At 32.3% G+C, this 21,312-nt stretch overlaps 3 protein-coding genes across 3 annotated transcripts; 1 reads left to right on the top strand and 2 right to left on the bottom strand.

Moving 5' to 3' along the window:
- Positions 1-51: 51 nt before the first annotated feature.
- LOC110993316 (RNA polymerase-associated protein CTR9 homolog) lies at positions 52-12,974 on the bottom strand. The gene is made up of 19 exons (XM_045634429.1): positions 12,803-12,974; positions 12,635-12,733; positions 12,306-12,545; positions 10,819-11,087; positions 10,143-10,338; positions 9,633-9,860; positions 9,245-9,451; positions 8,401-8,555; positions 7,346-7,516; positions 6,673-6,887; positions 6,159-6,316; positions 5,513-5,641; positions 4,693-4,955; positions 4,017-4,218; positions 3,399-3,604; positions 2,766-2,892; positions 1,724-1,959; positions 1,093-1,443; positions 52-769 (listed from the first exon to the last, which is right to left on the bottom strand). Exons 1-19 carry the CDS (start codon positions 12,836-12,838, stop codon positions 670-672), a joined length of 3,588 nt encoding a protein of 1,195 aa, XP_045490385.1. The 5' UTR covers positions 12,839-12,974; the 3' UTR covers positions 52-669.
- A 280-nt stretch (positions 12,975-13,254) lies between these two features.
- Positions 13,255-15,732, top strand: LOC110993325 (crossover junction endonuclease MUS81). The gene is made up of 3 exons (XM_022259536.2): positions 13,255-14,570; positions 14,668-15,070; positions 15,299-15,732. The coding sequence occupies exons 1-3, from the start codon at positions 13,600-13,602 to the stop codon at positions 15,626-15,628; spliced, it is 1,704 nt and encodes a 567-aa protein (XP_022115228.2). The 5' UTR covers positions 13,255-13,599; the 3' UTR covers positions 15,629-15,732.
- A 38-nt stretch (positions 15,733-15,770) lies between these two features.
- On the bottom strand, positions 15,771-19,081 carry LOC110993272 (porimin). Its single transcript, XM_022259467.2, has 3 exons — positions 18,853-19,081; positions 17,291-17,705; positions 15,771-16,888 (listed from the first exon to the last, which is right to left on the bottom strand). Exons 1-3 carry the CDS (start codon positions 18,917-18,919, stop codon positions 16,771-16,773), a joined length of 600 nt encoding a protein of 199 aa, XP_022115159.2. The 5' UTR covers positions 18,920-19,081; the 3' UTR covers positions 15,771-16,770.
- Positions 19,082-21,312: the final 2,231 nt, after the last annotated feature.

The raw sequence follows: 21,312 nt of genomic DNA, 5'->3' as shown, positions 1-21,312 counted from the left end.
TTGCCTTACGCGATGTAAAATAAATTTAGGTTATACATTATTAAAAAACAATTTAGGTTTAAAACTTTATTATCATCCTTGCTTACAATATCGTACAGTAAAATACAGATATGGAACATTTCTCAGACAACGAAAGTTATCAGAATTATATTTCAAAGAAAAAATTACAAACAATAGAATAGGGTTTATTATATGAAACAATATTACAGTAAGACCATATTTTTAAAAAAACGAAACGACTATTGCAATTTGTCAAACATTTGTGGATCCGTTTCGTTTTCCTGTGTAATTTATTTTCGGATATCATATACTATGATATATAACGGTACTTAACCCGCCTTTTAACCTTTCATAACTAGAGTTGAGATTTCGAATATTGTAAAATTTGTATTAAGCAGTTCTAATACTTTTAAAATTGTTACACTAAGGCCGCTACTGAAAAGGAACCTATATATTTTTTTTAAAGGAATTGTTTAAAGAGTAAAATAATACACTAAATATAAATGTCTGTATTTCAAACTAATACTTTTTATGGATGTCCTATTATCAGCAGCGGTCTTTGTGTAATACAAAATTTGAATTGGGATCTATTAAATTGTAGATGAGGAAAGACTAGGAAAAAATTTGTTAAAACAATTTATATATACCTTTGAGGTAATATTTAAATATCTAGGCTTCATCTTCACTTGCCGATACAGATTTTCTAGACTCGGGTGTGTCAGGTCTAGAGTTCCTGGATCCAGAACGCGAACGGGATCCTGAACGACTTCTGGAATAATTACGGTATATGTCATCACTTAATTGTTTGGATTGACCGATTTTAAAAACAGGGTTTGAGATTGATCTGTAAAACTTGGATTACATAAGTGTATATTTATCCAAATATCATGTCACTAATACTACTTTAAATATTTATGTATATTAATTTAATTAGGTTGTATTTACATTATAACGTAAAAAGCCCTTTATTTTTAAAATAATGTAAACTTTAATTAATTTTTAAGCATGTTTTAAATAAATAGTAATTAACTCCCAGTAATCTGAACAAAATTTGAAATTATATCCGCATTATGATATTTATTCTTTACTTACCTAGATTTAGATCGGCTCTTGGATCTAGATCGAGAATGGCTTTTAGATCTGGACCTCGACTTGCTTCTGGACTTAGATCGGCTTCTTGATTTCGAACGACTTCTAGACTTGGAGCGACTTCTGGACTTGGATCGACTTCTGGACTTGGAGCGGCTTCTGGACTTGGAGCGGCTTCTGGACTTGGAGCGGCTTCCAGACTTGGAGCGACCTCTGGACTTAGATCTATTCCTAGATTTAGACCTAGACCTGGATCTAGATCCACTTTTGGATCTTGACCGACTCTTAGACCTTGAGCGGCTTTTAGCAGACCCTGAGCGACTCCTAGACTTCGATCGGCTCTTTGAGCGAGATCTGAAATATAAATATATATTAAATAAGTGGAATTATTTTTTTGGCCCTTTATACATAAAATAACTATACTAGTTTATAAAAATCATTAATAGAATTCTGACATTTCAAAAGTGTTGCTACTAAAAAAGGTTCTCCACCGAAAAAAGGAAAAATTTGACCCATGTGAGGGCAATAAAAAATAAGAATGTTTATGTTTGAACCGGATAATTTATACAACAATAGATTTTTAACCTTTAAATTATTTCACCTGTTATGTATTTAAATATGAATCATTACTGACCTGTCGCTATCAGATGCCGACATGATTCTCTTGCGTCCCTTATTGGCGGGTGGGCTACGACTGCCGCTGCGACTACGACTAAGACTGCGACTGCGACTGCGCGACTTGCGACTAGCGTCCGAGTCCGATTCTGACGTAGAAATAGTCTCTTTCGAAACGATTTTAGCCCTTTGTTTGGCGCCAAGCTTCTCTTCAGCCATTTTGGCTTTTTCGCGGCGACCGATGCCTTTTTCTCCCTAAAATTATTCCAATTATAAATTATATTATAAGTTAATTAATTAGTGTTAGGTACAATTTATGTGTAGATTTGAACATTACACTTGAACAATGACCAACTGCTAAACCGGTTCACTAAGTTATTATAATTATATAAACAGCTGAAGGTTGATGTTCAACAACTCAAGAATATTGCTGTCTTATTCATTACTCATTTCCTCTCAAAGCGGCGAAGACTCCTTCAAGCCCTTTATTATCGTGGTGAGCCTACCCGATAGCTTTCAGCAAACCACCACCTAGAAACGTAGATCCTACCTATTTCCACACAATAATATATTCACTACTTATTTGATACATCTGTAGGGCATCTTCTTAGTTCTCACCCTCTCATATATTTAGTTATCTTGTGCTAATGCATATGTCGCAGTAAAGTAGTTAAATCAGAGAGTTAATTGAATCTCTAGACAGTTAATTAAAGATCGATATTCAATCAAGTCGCTAGAATTTTGATTTAAATAAAGCAGCGGCTTAGAGCAATCTTAAAATGTGCGTTCAAACCCCAAAAAATAAATCTATATTCATAAGGTAGGATTAGAGTTTACTTTGACTCTCGTATGTAAAAATCTAATACGTTGTTGTCAAACACTTCTACATTATGGCTGACCAGTCAAAGTCAATAAAGATTCTGAAAATTTTGTATGAGTCCTTCACAGTGCAGGGCTCCGTGCGTAGTTAAAAATGCACAGAATGTAAATAGAATAGAATGCGTGTGGTCAATAAAAATTATATGGACCTTTGCGTGGTCAAAACGAGTAGAAAAACTCACCCGTTTCTTTCCCTTCTTCCTCGGAGGATCACTGTCGCTGCCACTGCCGCGTTTGTCCCGAGCTTTACGGCCGCGTTTCTTGCCTTCGCCCCCTTCGCGTTTGCGTTTACGTTGCTTCGGTTCGCGGCTGAAAACGAAAATAGTTTTTGTATAAAAATCTTTCCTATTGTAAAATTATCTTATATAAATTTTCTGTGTGTCTTTGTAGGCCTTTCCTAATAGGCTGGACCGATTTAGATGAAAGTTTTTGGGCGCGTACAAGTGGATTGCAGAATGGTTTACAATTAAATGATTAGACATTTAAGACGTTTGTCCGGTTCGTTAGTATATTTATATCTAAAAAATATGAAATTTTCATAAATAGAGTTTTTATAGGAATATAATAATTATCTAATAATATATAACTAATTATCATAGCACAGAAAATTAATCTAAATATTAATTGGTATAAAATAATTTCATTATTATGGACGAGAGAAATCATGAATCCTTTTGCATTTACAGTTTTATATGATTAATCTTTCCCATTCATTAACAAATGTCGGTTCCATATTATGGATTGCCCTGTTTTATATTAAAAAATGATGCAAATGATGACGATGCAAAGGTAAAATGAATAAAATATATACTGACCCTTCCTCCCTCGGCCGATCACTTCCACTGCCCGAATCCGAAATGTATTCATCTCGTCTCCGTCCTCTTCCCTTAGACTTGCCCTCAATCGGCATATCAGCGAAGAGCAAAGCGTTCTTTGTCTTCTCTTTGTACTCTTGCCTCTTCTGCAACATCTCCACTGTACTCTTCGCTTGTTCTTCTTCGCGACGTTTGCGATCGTCTTCCTGTAATATATATTTAAGATTGTATATCTTATTTTATATGGAATTGATAAATCGAAATAAACAATTGTGTTTCTCTGAAAATAAAGATATTTATTTTAGTACTTACACATTATACTAATTACATTATCTTTAACTTAAATAACAATATCCTACCTGAAAATAAAGAAACGACATTAAAAGTCTATTTTTTATAATTATCAATCCCTTTTTACAATAACCTCAAAACTAAACAATATTGATTTCAATCACACTGACTTTTTACTTCTGTCAAACTTTCAACCGCGACGGCTGCAAACGCCACCTAGCATACAATAAAGAAACATGCAAGTTTCTTTACATATATATATTTTGGTTTACAAATTTCATAAATAAAAATGAAATAAGGCTCTCCCACTGGAGGCGCTTCCCTCACCTGTTGCCTCCGGAAGGCTTCTCTTTGCTCCCTCTGGCGATCCCTAAGGGTGACCTCTTCCTCGTGCTGCCTCCTTGCCCTTGCCACATGCCATTGTGCCTGTGAGAGGAGATCAGCGCAGGCCCGTGCCTCGGCTGCAGCAGCAGCTGGCTCATAGCGGGCTCTCTCTGCGCCCTCCACTGTGGATAGGCGTTGGAAGTACCTGTGGTAAAGTTAGGCAAAATAATTAATACTGATATAATTTAGATGAAAACTCTTGAAACTCAAATCTAGTTTTAAGAACTGTCAAACCAACAATCTGTAAAAGTTTGACATATTTGACAGCGCTCAAGGCGAGATTAAGATTTGAGATATTAATTAGAATATGGACTATATTTACATGCCAATTACGCAAGTATTTACATATTTTGTATAAGCTATCAATAGATCATCCTACCTTCATATTTCAGATTGTCATATTAAAATTTACCTGTGTTAAGATTTCAAATCGGGGTATTTGAAATTATATTATCATTACAACTAGAATTTAAAAACCAAAATAAAATACATAGAAATGTGGTATATATGCAAATAAATATAATTTAATACGTGTCGGCGTTGACTTAATAGAGTTTATTTGTTTATCAACAAGTTCCATACACGGTAACCATGGTAACGAGATACATCCATCACTAACCTGTGGGACACGTGCAACTCGTGAACCGCACGTAGCACGACCTTCAACTCCGACCTCTCGTCCTTAAGCACGTGCGCCGCCAATCTCCGCAAGGCCAACGCCGTGTTGAACAACAAGGCCCCGTCGTGTGGCGCCACTCGCCTCGCCCTGAGCAAAGTCGATCGCGCGGCTCTCGATCGTCCCGCGAGCGTTTGAGCTCGTGCTAGCCAAGTCAACCATTCCACGTCGTGTTGTTTGCGGAATTTGCGAATACAGTTTTCGTACTAGAATAGTAAGTGTAGTACGTAAGAAAAAACTATTAAATAATATAGTGAAATAGCCGTGTTTTGTAATAACTTCTTATATTGCAGACAAAGATAAGACAATATTTGTGGATTTAGTTTGCATACTAGAAATTTGTTGGGGCTAGATTCTGTAGACGGTAGAATTTGTTATTGTTGAAAAGAGATAAAAAAATAAGGCTATTTTTAATTTTCAGAAAGTGTTACTAAAGTTTAATTAATAGTCAACAGTCTAAGCAAATAGTAAAACGTCATCGATCCATACAATTTGCCTAGCTGTTTGATCAACTGGCTGAATATCTTTCAGGCCGCTATTTAAACGGCCCTGTTTAGTTAAAAGGCTAGGTTGTCAATTGAACAGCTTATTAAGCTAACCTTAGCACCCGAACCCTTAAACTCAGTGGCTAGAACTCTTAAGACACATAGACGAATAAACAAAATAAATTTTATCAATTAGAATTCTTTATTTATCTATCGGTTTATCTTAGATTGAATTTAATTGATCTTAATTTTTTACGTGCAGTGACAAATAATCTTACCATTTGTATGGCGTTGATATATTGTTTCTGTTCCACATAAATATGTGCAATATTCATCCAGACATCAGGGAAATCTGCCGTCGCCTCGCGCACTTGTGCGAATATGTCCCTGGCTTCGTTCACGCAACCCTATTAATAAATATATTGATATTATCATCAGAGCTTTAGTTGCAGTATAAATAAATAACCTAGATACCGACTGCAGCGCCATCTCCCGGACTGCCGGAAAAATTCATTAAAATCGGTCCAGCCGTTGAACCGTTGCGTGATATACCCACGTACAGTAGAATTATATATATATAAAACTGTAATCCAATGTAATAATATTTCAATAAAGTTATAAAAGACATTTGCAAGTCAGTATTACTTAATAATTAATAAATTTGCTAATTTTCCGCGCAATTTTCTTAATTTTTTCAAGAATTAGGGAAATGGTCCAGCCGTTCACGCGTGATGCCATGACCAAGGGAAATAGGGATTCATTTATATATATATATATATAAATATATAGTAATGAATTCATTCTCAATTAGGATTCAAGCGAGAAAAAATAATGATGTCCGCTTTAGAGGGTCAACATTGTATGACGTCACAAAGATTATAAGGGGCAAACTCTTTTATGAATGGAATAGAAATGATAACACACCTTCTGTGCCAGTACGCATCCAATTCCATTGGCCGCCCAAATGTTCTTAGGGTCGTTTTTCAACACCTGTTTGTACATAGCTAGCGCCCTCTCTTGGTGACGCTTTTCGCGATCTTTCTCTTGACCCGGCTGATGTAGAGTTTGCAGCCAAACATTGCCTGTCCAAATATAAATAGTTATTTATAGGTACACAATTGTTGTCTAGTAATATATACTAATAAGACAAAAATCCTCAAAACTACTGTATTAAAAAAAATTATATTACAATACTACATAAACTAATATTTTAACAAAGTAAGATTTAGCAACCAAATACCGTAAGACACATAGTAAAAAAAATTCAATAGTATTTGAACTGATTGAAAGCCAGCAATATGTACCTACTAGCATATACGTGATGTCAACTTGTAGAATTTTAACAATAAAATAAATTATATTAATTTTATATAATTTATTATATTAATTTATTTAATTAAAAATTGACAGAAATTTGTGGGGAAAATAAGTAACATACCAAGAGCGATTAGTGAATATGCGTCACTAGAAGTGGAGGCATTTTGCAGAATCCTTTCAAATTTCTTTTGCCCAGGTCCCCATTCCTGTTGTCCTAAATGCAGATTTCCCAGCAGTGACCAGGAATCAGCGTGCTCCAGATTCACCTTCAAAGCCTCTTTGAACCAGTCAGACGCTTCGTAGATCTGACCCTTACCGCGCGCCATACAACCCAACCTGCATATTTTTTTACATTACACAAATAATTAAAGGAAGCTCGTAAAAGCAAGTGCTTTTTAAAAAATTTTTTTTTTAAATACAAGGTAAAAAAATGTGTTTCGCGCGCTTTTTTTAAACAAACTTTTTATTCGGTCTGAGCGATTTGTTAACAGCCAGTAATGTTTTTATACAATGTTCGAGATTGATCAACATTCCAAATTCAAATTACTTTTAATCATTCATTGAAAACTGTTTTAGTTTATGTACTATCTCTTTTTTTAATAACATTGTATTAGGTTGTAGGTGATCTTTGCAGTACAAATTTGAATAATAATGAATAAGGTGTTTAACTAAATAATCATATAATATATTTACTCGGAATATTTATCCTATACAATTTTCTCTCATAAAATAAAAAGCAATTCTCAAAGATTTTTAACCATCTATATGAATGCTCGTTTCCCATAAGATAATACCTGAGATAGCAATCAATGTAGTTAGGATGTTCCTTAAGTATATCCTTGTATAATTTCTCTGCCTTGTTGTACATGCAGAGTGCTTCATTGAGGCGTGCTAAGTTGTACATAGTAGTCACAGCAATAGAGTTGTAGTATTGCGCATCCAGGGTTTCTGCATCCGCCTTTTCCCTATAATGTAAATCGTGATTTTAAAATACTAGACGTTCGCCGCGATGTCACGGGTTAATCTGGTCGCACTGTTGTTATATTCGTCAATACATAGATTAATATATACATATACTAGCGACCCGCCCCGGCTTCGCACGGGTGTAATGCTGATACTAAATACACTACAGAAAATCTGTGAACGTTGTATATATGACATATACCATCATGGACTTTTCTGTAGACCTTTTCAATGTGTACAATACTTAGTACATTATTTTGATAAAACTCATAGGGTTCAGCCTGCGTTTGCAATGTAAGCGGAAAAAATTTACGACATCACATTAGAAACCTCAAAAATAACAGTACTTCTCGACTATTTAATGGAGGTTATTATACATATAAACCTTCCTCTTGAATCACTCTATCTATTAAAAAAACCGTAGTTTCAAAGATTTAAGCGTACAAAGGGACATAGGGACAGAGAAAGCGACTTTGTTTTATAATATGTAGTGATAGACATTATATGTAACAAAAAAATTATTCGTACCCGTAGTTTTCATAAGGTTTTATAGAAAATTTATTTATTATAATTTGTATAAATAAGTATTTAATTTTTATTACTGGATGCCCGTGATTAATTTTACGTATATTTGGTTGAACAACGAAACAATAAATTATTTATCCTATACATATAGTACATAACTATAATATGTTATTGATCATAAAATAATAAATTTTTACTGCGGATTATATTTGGCCAAGCAATAATTATTAACTGGACTAACTATCAAAAACTATTGAATTAGTTAACCATGAAACAATAAGTTTTTCTAAACAAAGACTAGACTGCTCCCGCTATCAAAAAATTAAGTTAATACTGTAAAGTCATTTCTGTAGGAATATACCTTTCCAAGGCTTCTTCTAAGTATTTCATTGCGTCAGTCAAGTTTCCAAGACGATAATGCAGTGCAGCAACATTGTTCAGAATTTCAGCTGGGATGTCAGCATTCACCTTGTCTTTTAAAATTTTCATCGCCGTACTGTATGCGTTTAAGGAGCCCTAGAAGTTAAACAAAATTCATAAATATGAAAACATTTTTTTTTTTGAAATTAAGTAAATTGATTTGAAATAAAACTTTCTTATTTACTATAAAGTGATAAGAAAGTTTATGTTTATTTTTTAAAATTTGCGTTTATTTTGCCATATAAATCAATAGTCATGGGTTTGAAACCAGACAATAATTGTTTTGGGTCAAAAGACACAAGACCTTGCTTATAAATGTTATCGCTGAAACAGACAAAGAAATGTCTAGCCCGTATGGGCTATAATTGTATAATTATTGCATCTCATGCGAATATATAAAAAATAAATCAGTACAGCTACAACCTCTTTAGGTCTTGGCCTCAGATTTCTGAATCTGTTTCATGATCATTGGAATGCTAATATAAGAATTATAAATTATTGAACCATTATTTGTTGTTTTTCAGTGAACCAAAAAAACTTTGAAAAAAAGTGAAACAAGAAACATCAAGCTATATAAATACTATTCATAAAAGGCAACATAAAAATATTTATATAGTATCTTTGTATACACAAATGTGTAGTGGCAAAACCATGATATGCTTACAATGTTAACATTATCTAAGTTTAATTGAACTAAGTAATTTAGAATATTAGGCTACCATATGTATTGATAATATAAAAGTAATTTAAAACTCCCATATTTATATATTTAAGTAAATGCGTACCTGTAAATCATTTTGTTCCAATATTTGTGCCAATTCAATCCAAGCTTCAACATCATCAGGGAACTGTTCTGTCACCTTCTTCAAATGTTGCCTGGCAATATCCCGTTGAAGTTGAGAAGGGGAATTGGCATATAGTGAACCCAAGATCTTCATAGTTTCATAGTTACCTGGTTGTGCTTTCAGTACTTTTTCAAAGCATTGTGCCGCCTGTAGGTTAGAAATATTCAATAAAATATCAATTTTAGTAATAAAATGATGCTCGGATCTTAGTTACTATATCTGCCTACAGGTGCACATGTGCACTGTTAATTAAAATCCACAGATGAACAGTAAAGAGATTTAACTTTAGAAACTATGATAATAATTAATAGCAATGTGTTGCACTTACATTTTCAGTATCTCCTCTATAAATATACATTTGTCCTAGGCCATAGTGTGGCAATACAAAATTAGGTGGGGCAAACTGTGTTGCCTGATAATAATACTGGAAGGCCTGATCACAGTCTCCTTGTGCGTGAAAAGCTCTTGCTAAGTGATGGCAACTCTCTGCTCTCATAGCTTCATTTTCCGTATTATGGAAAGCATGTAATGCCAGATGTTGAACTTTACCATAATCCTAAAATATTTTTTACTATTTATGAAATTGCAGTTTCCTACATTAAATAAAATTCATATTTCTACATCAAACATTCTTTAGTTTAAGTCATATATACATGTATATCACTTAATATACTTACTAATTACCAATTTTATATCTACTATCCAATAGAATCCACAATAAAATAATACAAATTACGTATTAATACTTAGAATTTAATAAATTGAATTTTTGTAAATAAAACATTATTCAAAATAATTGATGCAAAAAAAAGGTGCTTATATAATAGTTGAAACATACCTTTTTGAAAAAGAAATGATTTGCCAAGTGATTAAGAACCATAGGGTTTTTAGGATCAATGGCATAAGCTTTGGAAAGCATTATAACTGCCATTTTATTTGATTCACTCTCATGTTGATTTAATTTTAATATAGAGAGACCAACAAGTGCTCCCACACATTGAGGATCAAGCTGCAAAGCTCTTTCAAATGCCATCCTGAAAGATAATTATTTATTATTAATATATTTAAATGTATTTCTTTACTTTACTAGGTGTTTTTGTTATAAAGATTATTTCACTTGTTTTTTTTTTCATCAACATAATCAGCAGTTCCTAATGCTTTATTTTAGAGATCCTAAAATAATTAAAATTATGTTACGTGACAGTCCTCTTTTACCTTGTTTCATTCAAAAACTCTGGTTTTTAATTCTCACATATTACACAATAATATATCTATTGGTTTAAAATTAATTCATAATGGTACTGTATTTACTATTTTTATGGGTAATTAATCAACGCAAACTAAAATAAATAAAAAAATTTGTGACCTCAATGTGGATCTTGAATTCAATTTCCTATTTGGAACTACAACCTTTCAATGGAAAAAAGCTTTGTCATAACATAGCCCTTGAAATAACCTCTAGAATTGATCAATGTTTAGAATACATGCCAAAAATCTCATCACACAATCAATACCTAGCTTTTTCTTGATTGTTAAGTTTCATAAAACAATGGCCCATTCCCAGACGTAGTGCTGCTGGACTATTAGGATTTGTTCTCAATGCCTTTTTATAGAATGCCAAGGCCCCTCTATAATCTTTTCGATTGAAGGCAATACATGCTTTTCCAAGTAGTGAAGGTACATTGTTAGGAGATTGATTGAGAACAAAATTGAACTGGGTATCAGCTTGTCCCATTTTATCACCCTCTAGAAGACAAAAATAAGCACGACCCAGAAGATGGTTCTGTAAAATCATTACATTACTTTTAATACAATGTTCTTCAATCTTTAATCTAACATTATAAGCTTATAACTTTATTACCAACCAAAAGTTAACATTTAATTATATTGTTGACACTAAGTGGCCACAATGGCATCGAATATTTACAGATGCATCTAAACATTCCAGTGATGGATGTGTAGGTGTAGGTGTAATACATTCTAACTACAATATTGTCCAAAAAACTAAACTCCCTCCTGAATCCTCCGTGTTCACTGGCGAATGTATTGGCCTATTCAAAGCTTTAGAATACATCCTTCTACTGAAACTTCAAAAAACTGTAATTTTTACAGATTCACTTAGTTCTTTAAATGCCCTAGCCCGGTTCCCATTTGGATCACATTATCAATTCCCTGTCATTTCCGAAATTAGAAACTTACTATTGAAATGTTTGAAAGAAAACTATTCCGTATCGTTTGCATGGATTCCTGGTCACTGTGGAATATCTGGAAACGAAAAAGCCGACCGTATTGCCAATGAGGCAGTGGATAGTGGAGATGTGGATATTTTTGGAAACTATGCGCATGACTTGATGGCTCTTTCTGGGATTTATCTCCGGAATTCCTGGACTGAATCCTGGAATCAAGATCGTTCAAAAGGTCGCCATTATCGTGCTATTCAACCTTCTATACCCATTAAGCCCTGGTTTTGGAGACTGAGATTCGGTAAAAGAGTTACAACAATACTGTCTCGTATGCGTCTGGGACACGTCTGCACCCCAGCTCACCTTGCTAAGTTTAATATTATTGACAACCCTACGTGCGAATGTGGATATGCTGAAGCTGATTTGAATCACATCATTTTTGTTTGTTCTCGGCGCGAACGGTCGGCTCTTATCGACGGTCTCATTTCCCTTCAAATTCCTTTCCCTTCATCCATATCCTGTTTACTTTCAACAATGGACCCACATATATATAAACTTTTAGCAGCTTTTATCTTAAGTAATGATATAAAAATTTAGATCCTATGAATGTGTATATATGTAAATATCTTTTCTTACACTCCTTTTATATCTATCTCTATAAGAATTGATCTTTTATTTTATAGATTTTCCTTTCCTTAATTCCGTTCCATCCGTTACGTTTATTTTTTTACCCGTTTCCCTGTTTTGACCCTGGGCCACAATGCACAAACCGTGCGGGCCATAATATAAAAAAAAAAAAAAAAAAAAAACTTTATTACCTGGTCATACATAATAATTTTATCTGCCATAGTATACAGTAAGGTTGCTTTAGTAAAGAGATCTTTTTTCTTGTCCTTTGATTTTTCTTTATTTGCTTCTTGAACATAATAAGCTGCAAGCATATCCAAAGCTCGCATCTGATCTCTCTCAAAGTCTCTATAGTCAATGTTGGCGTCCACACGGGACGCCTCCAAGATTTTAAGGAAATCATCGATCTTTTTTTGTTTATAATACGCCAGCTGAAACGAATATGCAGAATGTTAATATAATAAACACGTAATACATATCTACAGCACAAATTTTAGAGGTTATGATTTCAAAAACTTACTGCAACATTAATCCAAACATTAAGTTGAGACCGTTCTTGTTGTAAGATACCAAGGACTTCATTACCCGATGGCAATAGCTCAGGATCTAGTTCTATCACCTAAAAAAAAATATTTTTAGATAATGACACGAAAGCCAATTTTGTATACAACGCATTATTAGTATTTACCTCATCGGTGCTCATTAATGGTATCTCTAACGACATTTTTATTGATTATCACACAACTATTTCGTCAAACATAAATCATTTTCAATAAAATATTTCAAAAATCTTGAAATAAAACTCCATTTCTCAGTTATCACTTCACAACATTGAACACAGATAAACCAAACAAGTACAATAATGCTAATACTAACATCAACATTAACAACAAAAAAAAACACTTGAGCACAGACTAGAAACTAGGGAGCTTACAGCATCAAATGAATTTGCTTTTTTTAATATTATTAAAATAATGAGATTATGTTATTAGTACATATTTAATTTTTATATTTTTAATCATATTTTATCATACTTTATCTAATCCCTACAAGTTTCAGTAACATTTCCATCAAAATCTGTTGACAAAGGTCAACATTATCCAGCCCGGAAGAAAACTGAAAAGTATATATTAAATATTTATTATACTGTCAACTAACGGAAAATAAAAAAAGCTATTAGTATTTAAAATTTAAATAAATTATTATTTCCTCATAATTATTCCTCTTTTAGCACGTAACGCGTATTTTACTTTTGTACTTTTCATAATCACATCGCCTGCGACATCATAATTTGGTGAAACCGGCCAGACGAAAATGACAATAACACAAGTTGTTTGTGTTATTGAAAGTGCTTTGTGTTTCTAATTTTAAAGCAAATAATTTTTATCTACACGTTAAGATATTAAGAATGACTTATACACATAAACATTAGATTTTAATACTATTGAGCTCAATGTTGAATACCGATATTGTAAAATTATAATTATGAATCCCGTAGCAGGCAAAAGATTAACATATAAGCGAATGAGACCTAATCCCCTATTTGAAGTATGTTTAGAGAAAATTTATGAAGAAGCTAGATTAAATAATACAAAATATTTGCCAGTTATCAAAGAAGCCATGTTATCATTATCTAAATATCCATTACCTTTAAAATCTGGAGCTGACTGTGCCATACTTAAAGGTTTTAATAAATCACTATGTGTTCTTCTAGACAAGTATGTGTTAGAAGAAGTCTCTAAAAATTGTCTTTCCCATAATACTACTACAGATGAGGTAATAGATTTAGAAACATACCAAGGTTCAGTTAGTAAAGATTTTACTTTAAAACCTTTATCCACCCAAGAAATAATAGATGTAGAGAATTGCAATACCTCAATTATTCATCACAAAGATAACATTGATAATAGTCCAAGATCTTCCTGTTCTGAAATACTTCCTAAAAAAGGTATCTATAAACCTCAATTCAAATCTGGAGCTTTTGCTATACTTATGGGTTTGTTAGAGCACTATAAGAAAAATTCTGAAAAGAATTTATCAAAAAATGAAATTATACAAGTTGCCCAGAAGTATTGTGAAGAATCTTTCAAAGTTGCTAAGTCTGTGAGGTACTCAGCTTGGTCCAGTATGGCTCGCTTAATTAATAAAGGCCTTGTGATAAAAATTCGAAGTAAGAAAATTCAATATGCATTAACTGAAAAAGGTGTTTCTATGGCTTATAATTTGTGGAATGAATATGAAACTAAACCTTCAACAAATAAATTTATGTTCCAAAAACCAATGGAAGTTGTAGATATTGGAAATGTTTCATCATCAGATAATTTAATCAATTTGCAAGAAATCAATCCATTTGAAAAAATAAATACTGATTGTGAAGAGGCTTTAACTCCAGTTATTTATTTACCTGCTAATTGTTATGATATTGTGTTACTTATTGATAAAAATGAAAAGAATGGGTATGTTAACATTGCTTGATGGCAACCAACACAACCTTTTTTGGCTGTTTTGATTACTATTGAATGTTTAATGTTGTAATTGATCTTTTTCTTTCAGAAATGATGATCCATTCCATAACTATCCTGATTTAAAATATGAACTGAGAAGTCTTAAAGTTGGTGATTTTACATGGATTGCAAGAAATCGTGTTAGTAATGAGGAACTTGTCTTGCCCTATATCATTGAAAGAAAGAGGATGGATGATTTAGGAGCAAGTATTAAAGATGGAAGATTCCATGAACAAAAATTTAGATTAAGAAAATGTGGTTTAAAACATGTTTTTTATCTTGTGGAATCATATGACAAAAATAAACATGTTGGCCTACCTCTACCTTCCCTTATGCAAGCCCTTGCAAATACAAGAATCCAAGATGGCTTTAAAATTTACTATACAGATTCTTTGATCAAAAGTCATAGATTTTTGGCTATGATGACCAAAAGGTTACAAGTTGAGTATATGGTAAGCTAACTGCATTACAAATTTAACTGTAGGGGTATGAACATATCATTTTCGTTTAAGGCAAGGACCGGACTGGGTTTTGTCTTGACCATCAGATCCATTAAAATATTTAATGTTTTGCCACAACCCCAAACCATTTCCATGTAGAAACCATGGATGCAATGATACAAAAATTCAATCAGATGTCTTCATAAATATAGTTTCTAAGAGCAATATAACTTTTTTCAGAACAAATCATTATGTGGAGCCAGTTGCGACCCAAAAGATGGAATGCTAATGACCTACAACTATTTTAATAAATCATCAGTGAAAACTAAAGTTTTGAGTGTTACTGAAATGTTCATCAAAATGCTACTTCAACTAAAAGGAATGTCCGTTGAAAAGGCATTAGCGATAACTAGTGTTTACAAAACACCTAAATCTTTATTAACTGCTTATGAAAATTGTGATACAAAACTAGGAGCACTTCTTCTAGCTCATTTAAAATATGGCGACTTAAACCGAAATGTGGGTCCCACTGTCAGTAAGACAATATATCAGTTATTTACTACCTATTAAGTGAAGTCCAAAATTTCAATGATCTCATATTTTTGTACCTTCTATATTAATATTTTAAAACTAACATAATCATGAAACTAGTTAATAAATATCATTTTAGCATGTACAGTTGTTTCAATTACCAAGGAATAAAACACAAATGCTTTGTTTAAACATTTATTAAACACACTATTGAATGTGACACAAGTGATGTCTGAATAGTTTTATTATAAAATATTTCAGATTTAAGAGCACTTTAGGATGGAATCAACTTGTTCAGATGAAAATATAGCACAAATGTGACTATCAGAGATTCAATATAAAAAGCAAACCAAATATCATTGAGATTCATTAGAAATGACATGAAATTAATAAGACCACATATTTTTCTGTTATATATTAATTACTTTCTTATATTAATACTAGTGCATTTGCTTAGGCCAATTTAGAAAATAAAGTGAAATAGCTTTTCAAGTATGAATGGCACAGGTATACAGATCATATAAGAATAAAAAATCTAAGGTTTAATTGCACTCAGTTTACCCTATTTAAAGTTCTTAAACTTTATATATCAAACTTTGAAAATTCAACACACATTAAAATCATGTACTATTCAATATTTTTAGATCTTAAAAATACTTTGCAATTGTCTCCGAAAATCTTAAATATGCCAATATATACACATATTATGGTTTACAAATAAGGATGAATATATTGAAATGCCCAAACAATAACTATAATATAAAAATACATCCTATTTTTGAGATACATAAAAATTCGTTTATAGAACCAACCACCACAGGGTTTTACAGAAATATGTACTTATACTACAGTAAACAGAACCCTGTTATATAATATCATTTATAGACAATGAAATGTGCACTTAAAAACTTAAAACAATCTTTTCTATAAAAAAATAGGTTCTGCTGCAATAGTATGACGAAGCAAAGTACTAAAATATAAAATTAACCTGCACCCATTAAAGCCTTTTTTAATTTGGTGAAGCAATGATTAAATATCACAGTAATTTACTGTAAGAGATTCTAGCTGAATATAATTTATAAGTTCCATTCCATTGCAACATAACCTAAGATTACAAATAATTACAAAAATAAAAATAGCTTGGTGCACTTACATATCTTACATAACTATAAATTAACTTTTTAAAGAGTATGGTAGTTTCTTTCAGTGTGGTTCTTGTAGTACTTGAATCCCATAAACCCGATGGCCAGAAGACCCATGGTTAATATTATTCCACCTACAAAACTAGCTCCATCAAACCTGAAAAATATTATTTTTAATGCATATCCTCCAACACTTATTAAATGTATTCTTATTAGTGCTTTATCTTTGAGAGGAATTTTTTTACATCATGGTCAATTAAGGGTAATTGTTGAGAGAAAATCTTATTAACAACTATTAGGAAAGACATAATATGTTTATGTACTATTGTTTTTGAGAGCTTTGCTTACTTTTGCTAAGAGATGGGGTGTGATAAATTGCAGTAAATCTGCTTATGTAATTCTAGAAAAGCCCCTAAGTTCAAAAAGCTCATATAAATCTCTGTGCTAGTAAACTTTCACAAATTGATTGGCTCTTAAGATAGGGCTGACAACGTAGATAAACTATCCTATTTATAAATAACCACAACAAGTAAAAATTAAAATTCAATGTATCTCTTACCCTGGATGTCCTTCAATGGGACGAGCTGTAACTTTATCATTTGGGGCCACAGTAGAAGTTGCTTTTGTTGGGACATCTTTCGGAGGAGTAACAGGGGGTGTTACTGCTTCTTCAGTCTTGCTGGTGCTGGATTTTTCTTGGGGCTTTTCTTGAGGTGAAGCTTTTGTTGGGTTAACTGACTTTTCTTTTGTCTCTTCTTTCTTTTCAGAAGTTTTGTTATCTATGGGTTGGCTAGATTTCTCAGTAACTGGGGAAGCCTCTGTTGCTTCTTTAGTTTGGTTTGGAGCTGCTTGTGTGGCAATAGTACCATTTGAACCTAGATTGGGAATTGGGATTGGAATGGGAACTGTTGAAGATTCTGGTGCTTTAGAAGTCACTGAAGAATTGGTAGTTTGTGGTGATGCTTGTATGGCACCTGGAAGATGTGATTTTATTAATTATATAAGTAATTATAAGAAGTATATATGACACAAAAATTGAATAACATTAATTGTAAAAGTTTTGTGACATCATATCAACTGAAAAAAGGTTAATAATTGATACATTTAATATGTATCTTTCAAATCTTCATTCCAAAAGAGACCTCGGTGAATTCAAACAGCCTATTTAACATACAGGTTATGTAAATGATTAAAAACAAGCACCACTGTTATATGCTAACATCATTAGTAAAGCTTCTCATTAATAATTTTGTTTTAAATAAAAAATAATAATTCTTATCCAGTGGTTTTTTACATATAATAACTCTATATACAAATAACCACAATGGATATGAAAAACAATCCTTCATAAATAAGGTCAAGTGGTGAGTTAATTTACTAAAAAATCTTATAAAAATATATTCTCCTAAAGAACCTACATGTACTGTTGCATCTTAATGTTGTGATTTATAATAAATTAAAATCACAGGAATCTATTATGATTATTCATTTAAAAATAATTTTATTGACAATGAATTACTTAAAATAATATAGAACAAAGCAGGCAGTTCTAATTGGTCCATTGTTATAACTTAATAGGTACTATAATTAACAATACTAACTAAATAAAAACCTATTCCATATACACTTATATAAAATATACATAAAAAGTTTGCTATGCACAAGATACTCAGGCAATTGAGTGGATGCATGCAGTGATGTGTAACACATTCTGATGAATGCTATTTATTTGAAAGTTGCACTTGTATCTATTTACTATATATTTTGTGATTATATTAGTTATAAATCAGATCTGCACTTCAATCATGAAATAGATTGGATATAATTAAGAACTTGTTTTTCGTAAACGTAACAGAAACCTGCAGCCTCAGTTTATGACACTTTGTGTATTTATAAATTGATTTGTTATAAATATATATGAATTTCCGCTCGATTCTAATTTTTGTTGTAAAGGTGTATTTTACATATTAAATATTGTGCAATACAATAACGGGGTTTCCATAATTCAGTTTAAGTAACATTTTAAAACAGCATGGCCGGACTCTGACGATTCCTATTTAGTAAAAACGCAATAAGATTATGTAGTTGATTATGGACGCCAGATTGTTCTTGAAATCTTACCTTCATTAGCAGGTTTGCTGACGCATAAGGATACCGATAATAAACACAAGAAAACTACTTTCTTCATTTTACGCAAATTCGAAATCGTACAACAATAAAATTACTTTTGTCGACAACCCCAAGGCGATAGCGACAGAGGTGAGAGGAATTTACAATTTTTTAACAAGATTAGCTATAAGACTAAATTTCACCAATCACCACCGTTGAACTTCGAACAAATCTGTAGCCATAGAGCATTAAAATAATAGACAAAGAAATCAGAATACAGAATAGCTAGTAGTAAAAATAATACTCTATGGTATATCAACTACATAAATATAAATATTTTATTGCTCAATACTCAGATGATATCTGAATGTTAACAAGGCACTAAATAATTAATTAGGAACAATCTTAAAAAATTATGTACGAAGTAATTTATTAATTATTTTTTATGTCGGAGCAATGGCGCTGGATCGGCTGTCATTGTTATATATTGTCATAGAGCTGTTGCTGTTGCTATTAGCCAGTATTACTAGATTTACAAATTCTGACTTTTTGATAGTCTGTAATAATCGAAATTTTATAGTCATTATTAGGTCTAGATACCAGGCCTTAAACTCAAAAAAAAAGTCATTATTATTAATGTTAAAATGACGTTATCTCATATCTGCCATAATCAATATAATTTAATAACATCCTGATGAACTAATTCGAGTTCAAAACCGTTATTAAATTGGTTTCATTAATTTGTCAATGTTTCCAAATCAATAAATTAACTACTAAAATTTATTTATTAATTGGTCGATAATAATAGTGACTGTAATAATTTAGCGTACTAGTAGTCGTTATTATTATTTAAAAAAAAATGTTTATCATGACTTTCAACTTAATATGTATATAAGTATTTGACAGTCGAGAATCGTTTCCACAACTGTTTGCAGTCGATTGTGGGTCGGTCGTGAAATTTCATAACGCGGAGTTCTTTAAATGTGAAAATTAGTGAAAATTAAATGAAATTAGTTTGTTCTTTAAATATCTATCTGGGGCTATAATCTAGGTGGGGCCTTCGTTGCTTGTGTCTTATTCCTAGCTTTTTAATTTATTTCCCCGATCTTTTTCCTCTCACTATGCATATATATAGTATAAGAATTAAAGCTTTGAAACCTCGTCAAAAAATAATACAGATATTAAATACATACATAACTAACGTCATCCTGATTCGTTCGTCGAATGTGTGTTTTATTTCACGTATGCAGTAGTTTTCATTCGAGCTGGTGTTATTTACTATTTTACATTATTTTGATTGTAAATGAAATGATCAACTACTGTTTCTTAACTGATAATGAATAATAGAACAAAACGCACTGTTTGGAGTTGAGGACCGCACACCATCGGGAATGGGTGTAGAGGACCTAGAAGTTTTGTTTACCTCGGAAGTGCCGTGTCTGAAACTAGTGGTACAGAAGAGGACATTACTTCACGCATTGCCAACGCCCGAGCCACCAACACACAACCTCGGCCTATGTGGCAGTCACGGATGTTGACGCGACGAATCAAGGTTCAAATATTCGGGTCTCAAATCCTTGGCCGTATTCTGAGCATCTACTGGCCTGAAAAAATCTCTAACGAGTAAATTGAGAGAGAGCGACCAGAAACCCCGATCAGCCAGCAGATCAAGCGATGCAAATGGAATTGGATAGGCCATACACTTGTGTATGCCACTGTGGACGCCCTCTGCCTCGTCTAGGGGTTATAGGACTTTAAGTGAAGTCATATAGAGTTGCAGTTTATATTGTGTTAATTTTATTTATAGAAGTTACCGTACCTTATATTATTTACAATAATATGGAAGTAATATGTTCATAGTCATACATGCATATATTATGTAATAGTGAAAATTTTAAAGAAAGAATTAGAATCTAAAGTGGAAACGCAAAAGTTATTTTTTTCACCAATTGTGAAGTTCAGAACAAAGTGCGACTTTATATAAATTACAATCTAGACTATACAATAATTATGCCTAATCTTAATATATATAAATCTCGTGTCACAATGTTTGTCCTCAATGGACTCCTAAACCACTTAACCGATTATAATAAAATTCGCACACCATGTGCAGTTCGATCCAACTCGAGATAGGATAGTTTAAATCTCAAATTATAGTCGCAATTTTAATTTATTGCTAATTATTTGTTTATTATTAGATACAATTCTAACAGATGGCGCTGTGTTAAAAGTACCAACGTTTCACATAAGCTTTTTCACATCAGTTTCCCTTGAATAGCTCACTACTTTGTAACAAAACAAAAACCATAGCCACAGCAACGCTTGGCAGATTCTGCTAGTATGTAATAATTTGTTCAATTAATTTCTACAATACTAGTACATATCAGTCTTCCGTCATGTTTTGGCATTATGGTGGAATTACCGTACTTATTATATTCACTATTACGCAAAGCGGACCAATTTCGATTCTAG

The sequence above is a fragment of the Pieris rapae genome, chromosome 3 (genome assembly GCF_905147795.1).
Source record: "Pieris rapae chromosome 3, ilPieRapa1.1, whole genome shotgun sequence".
Classification (NCBI taxonomy): Eukaryota; Metazoa; Arthropoda; class Insecta; order Lepidoptera; family Pieridae; genus Pieris; species Pieris rapae.
The sequence above is the reverse complement of the archived record's forward strand: the minus strand, read 5'-3'. Positions and strand labels throughout refer to the sequence as shown.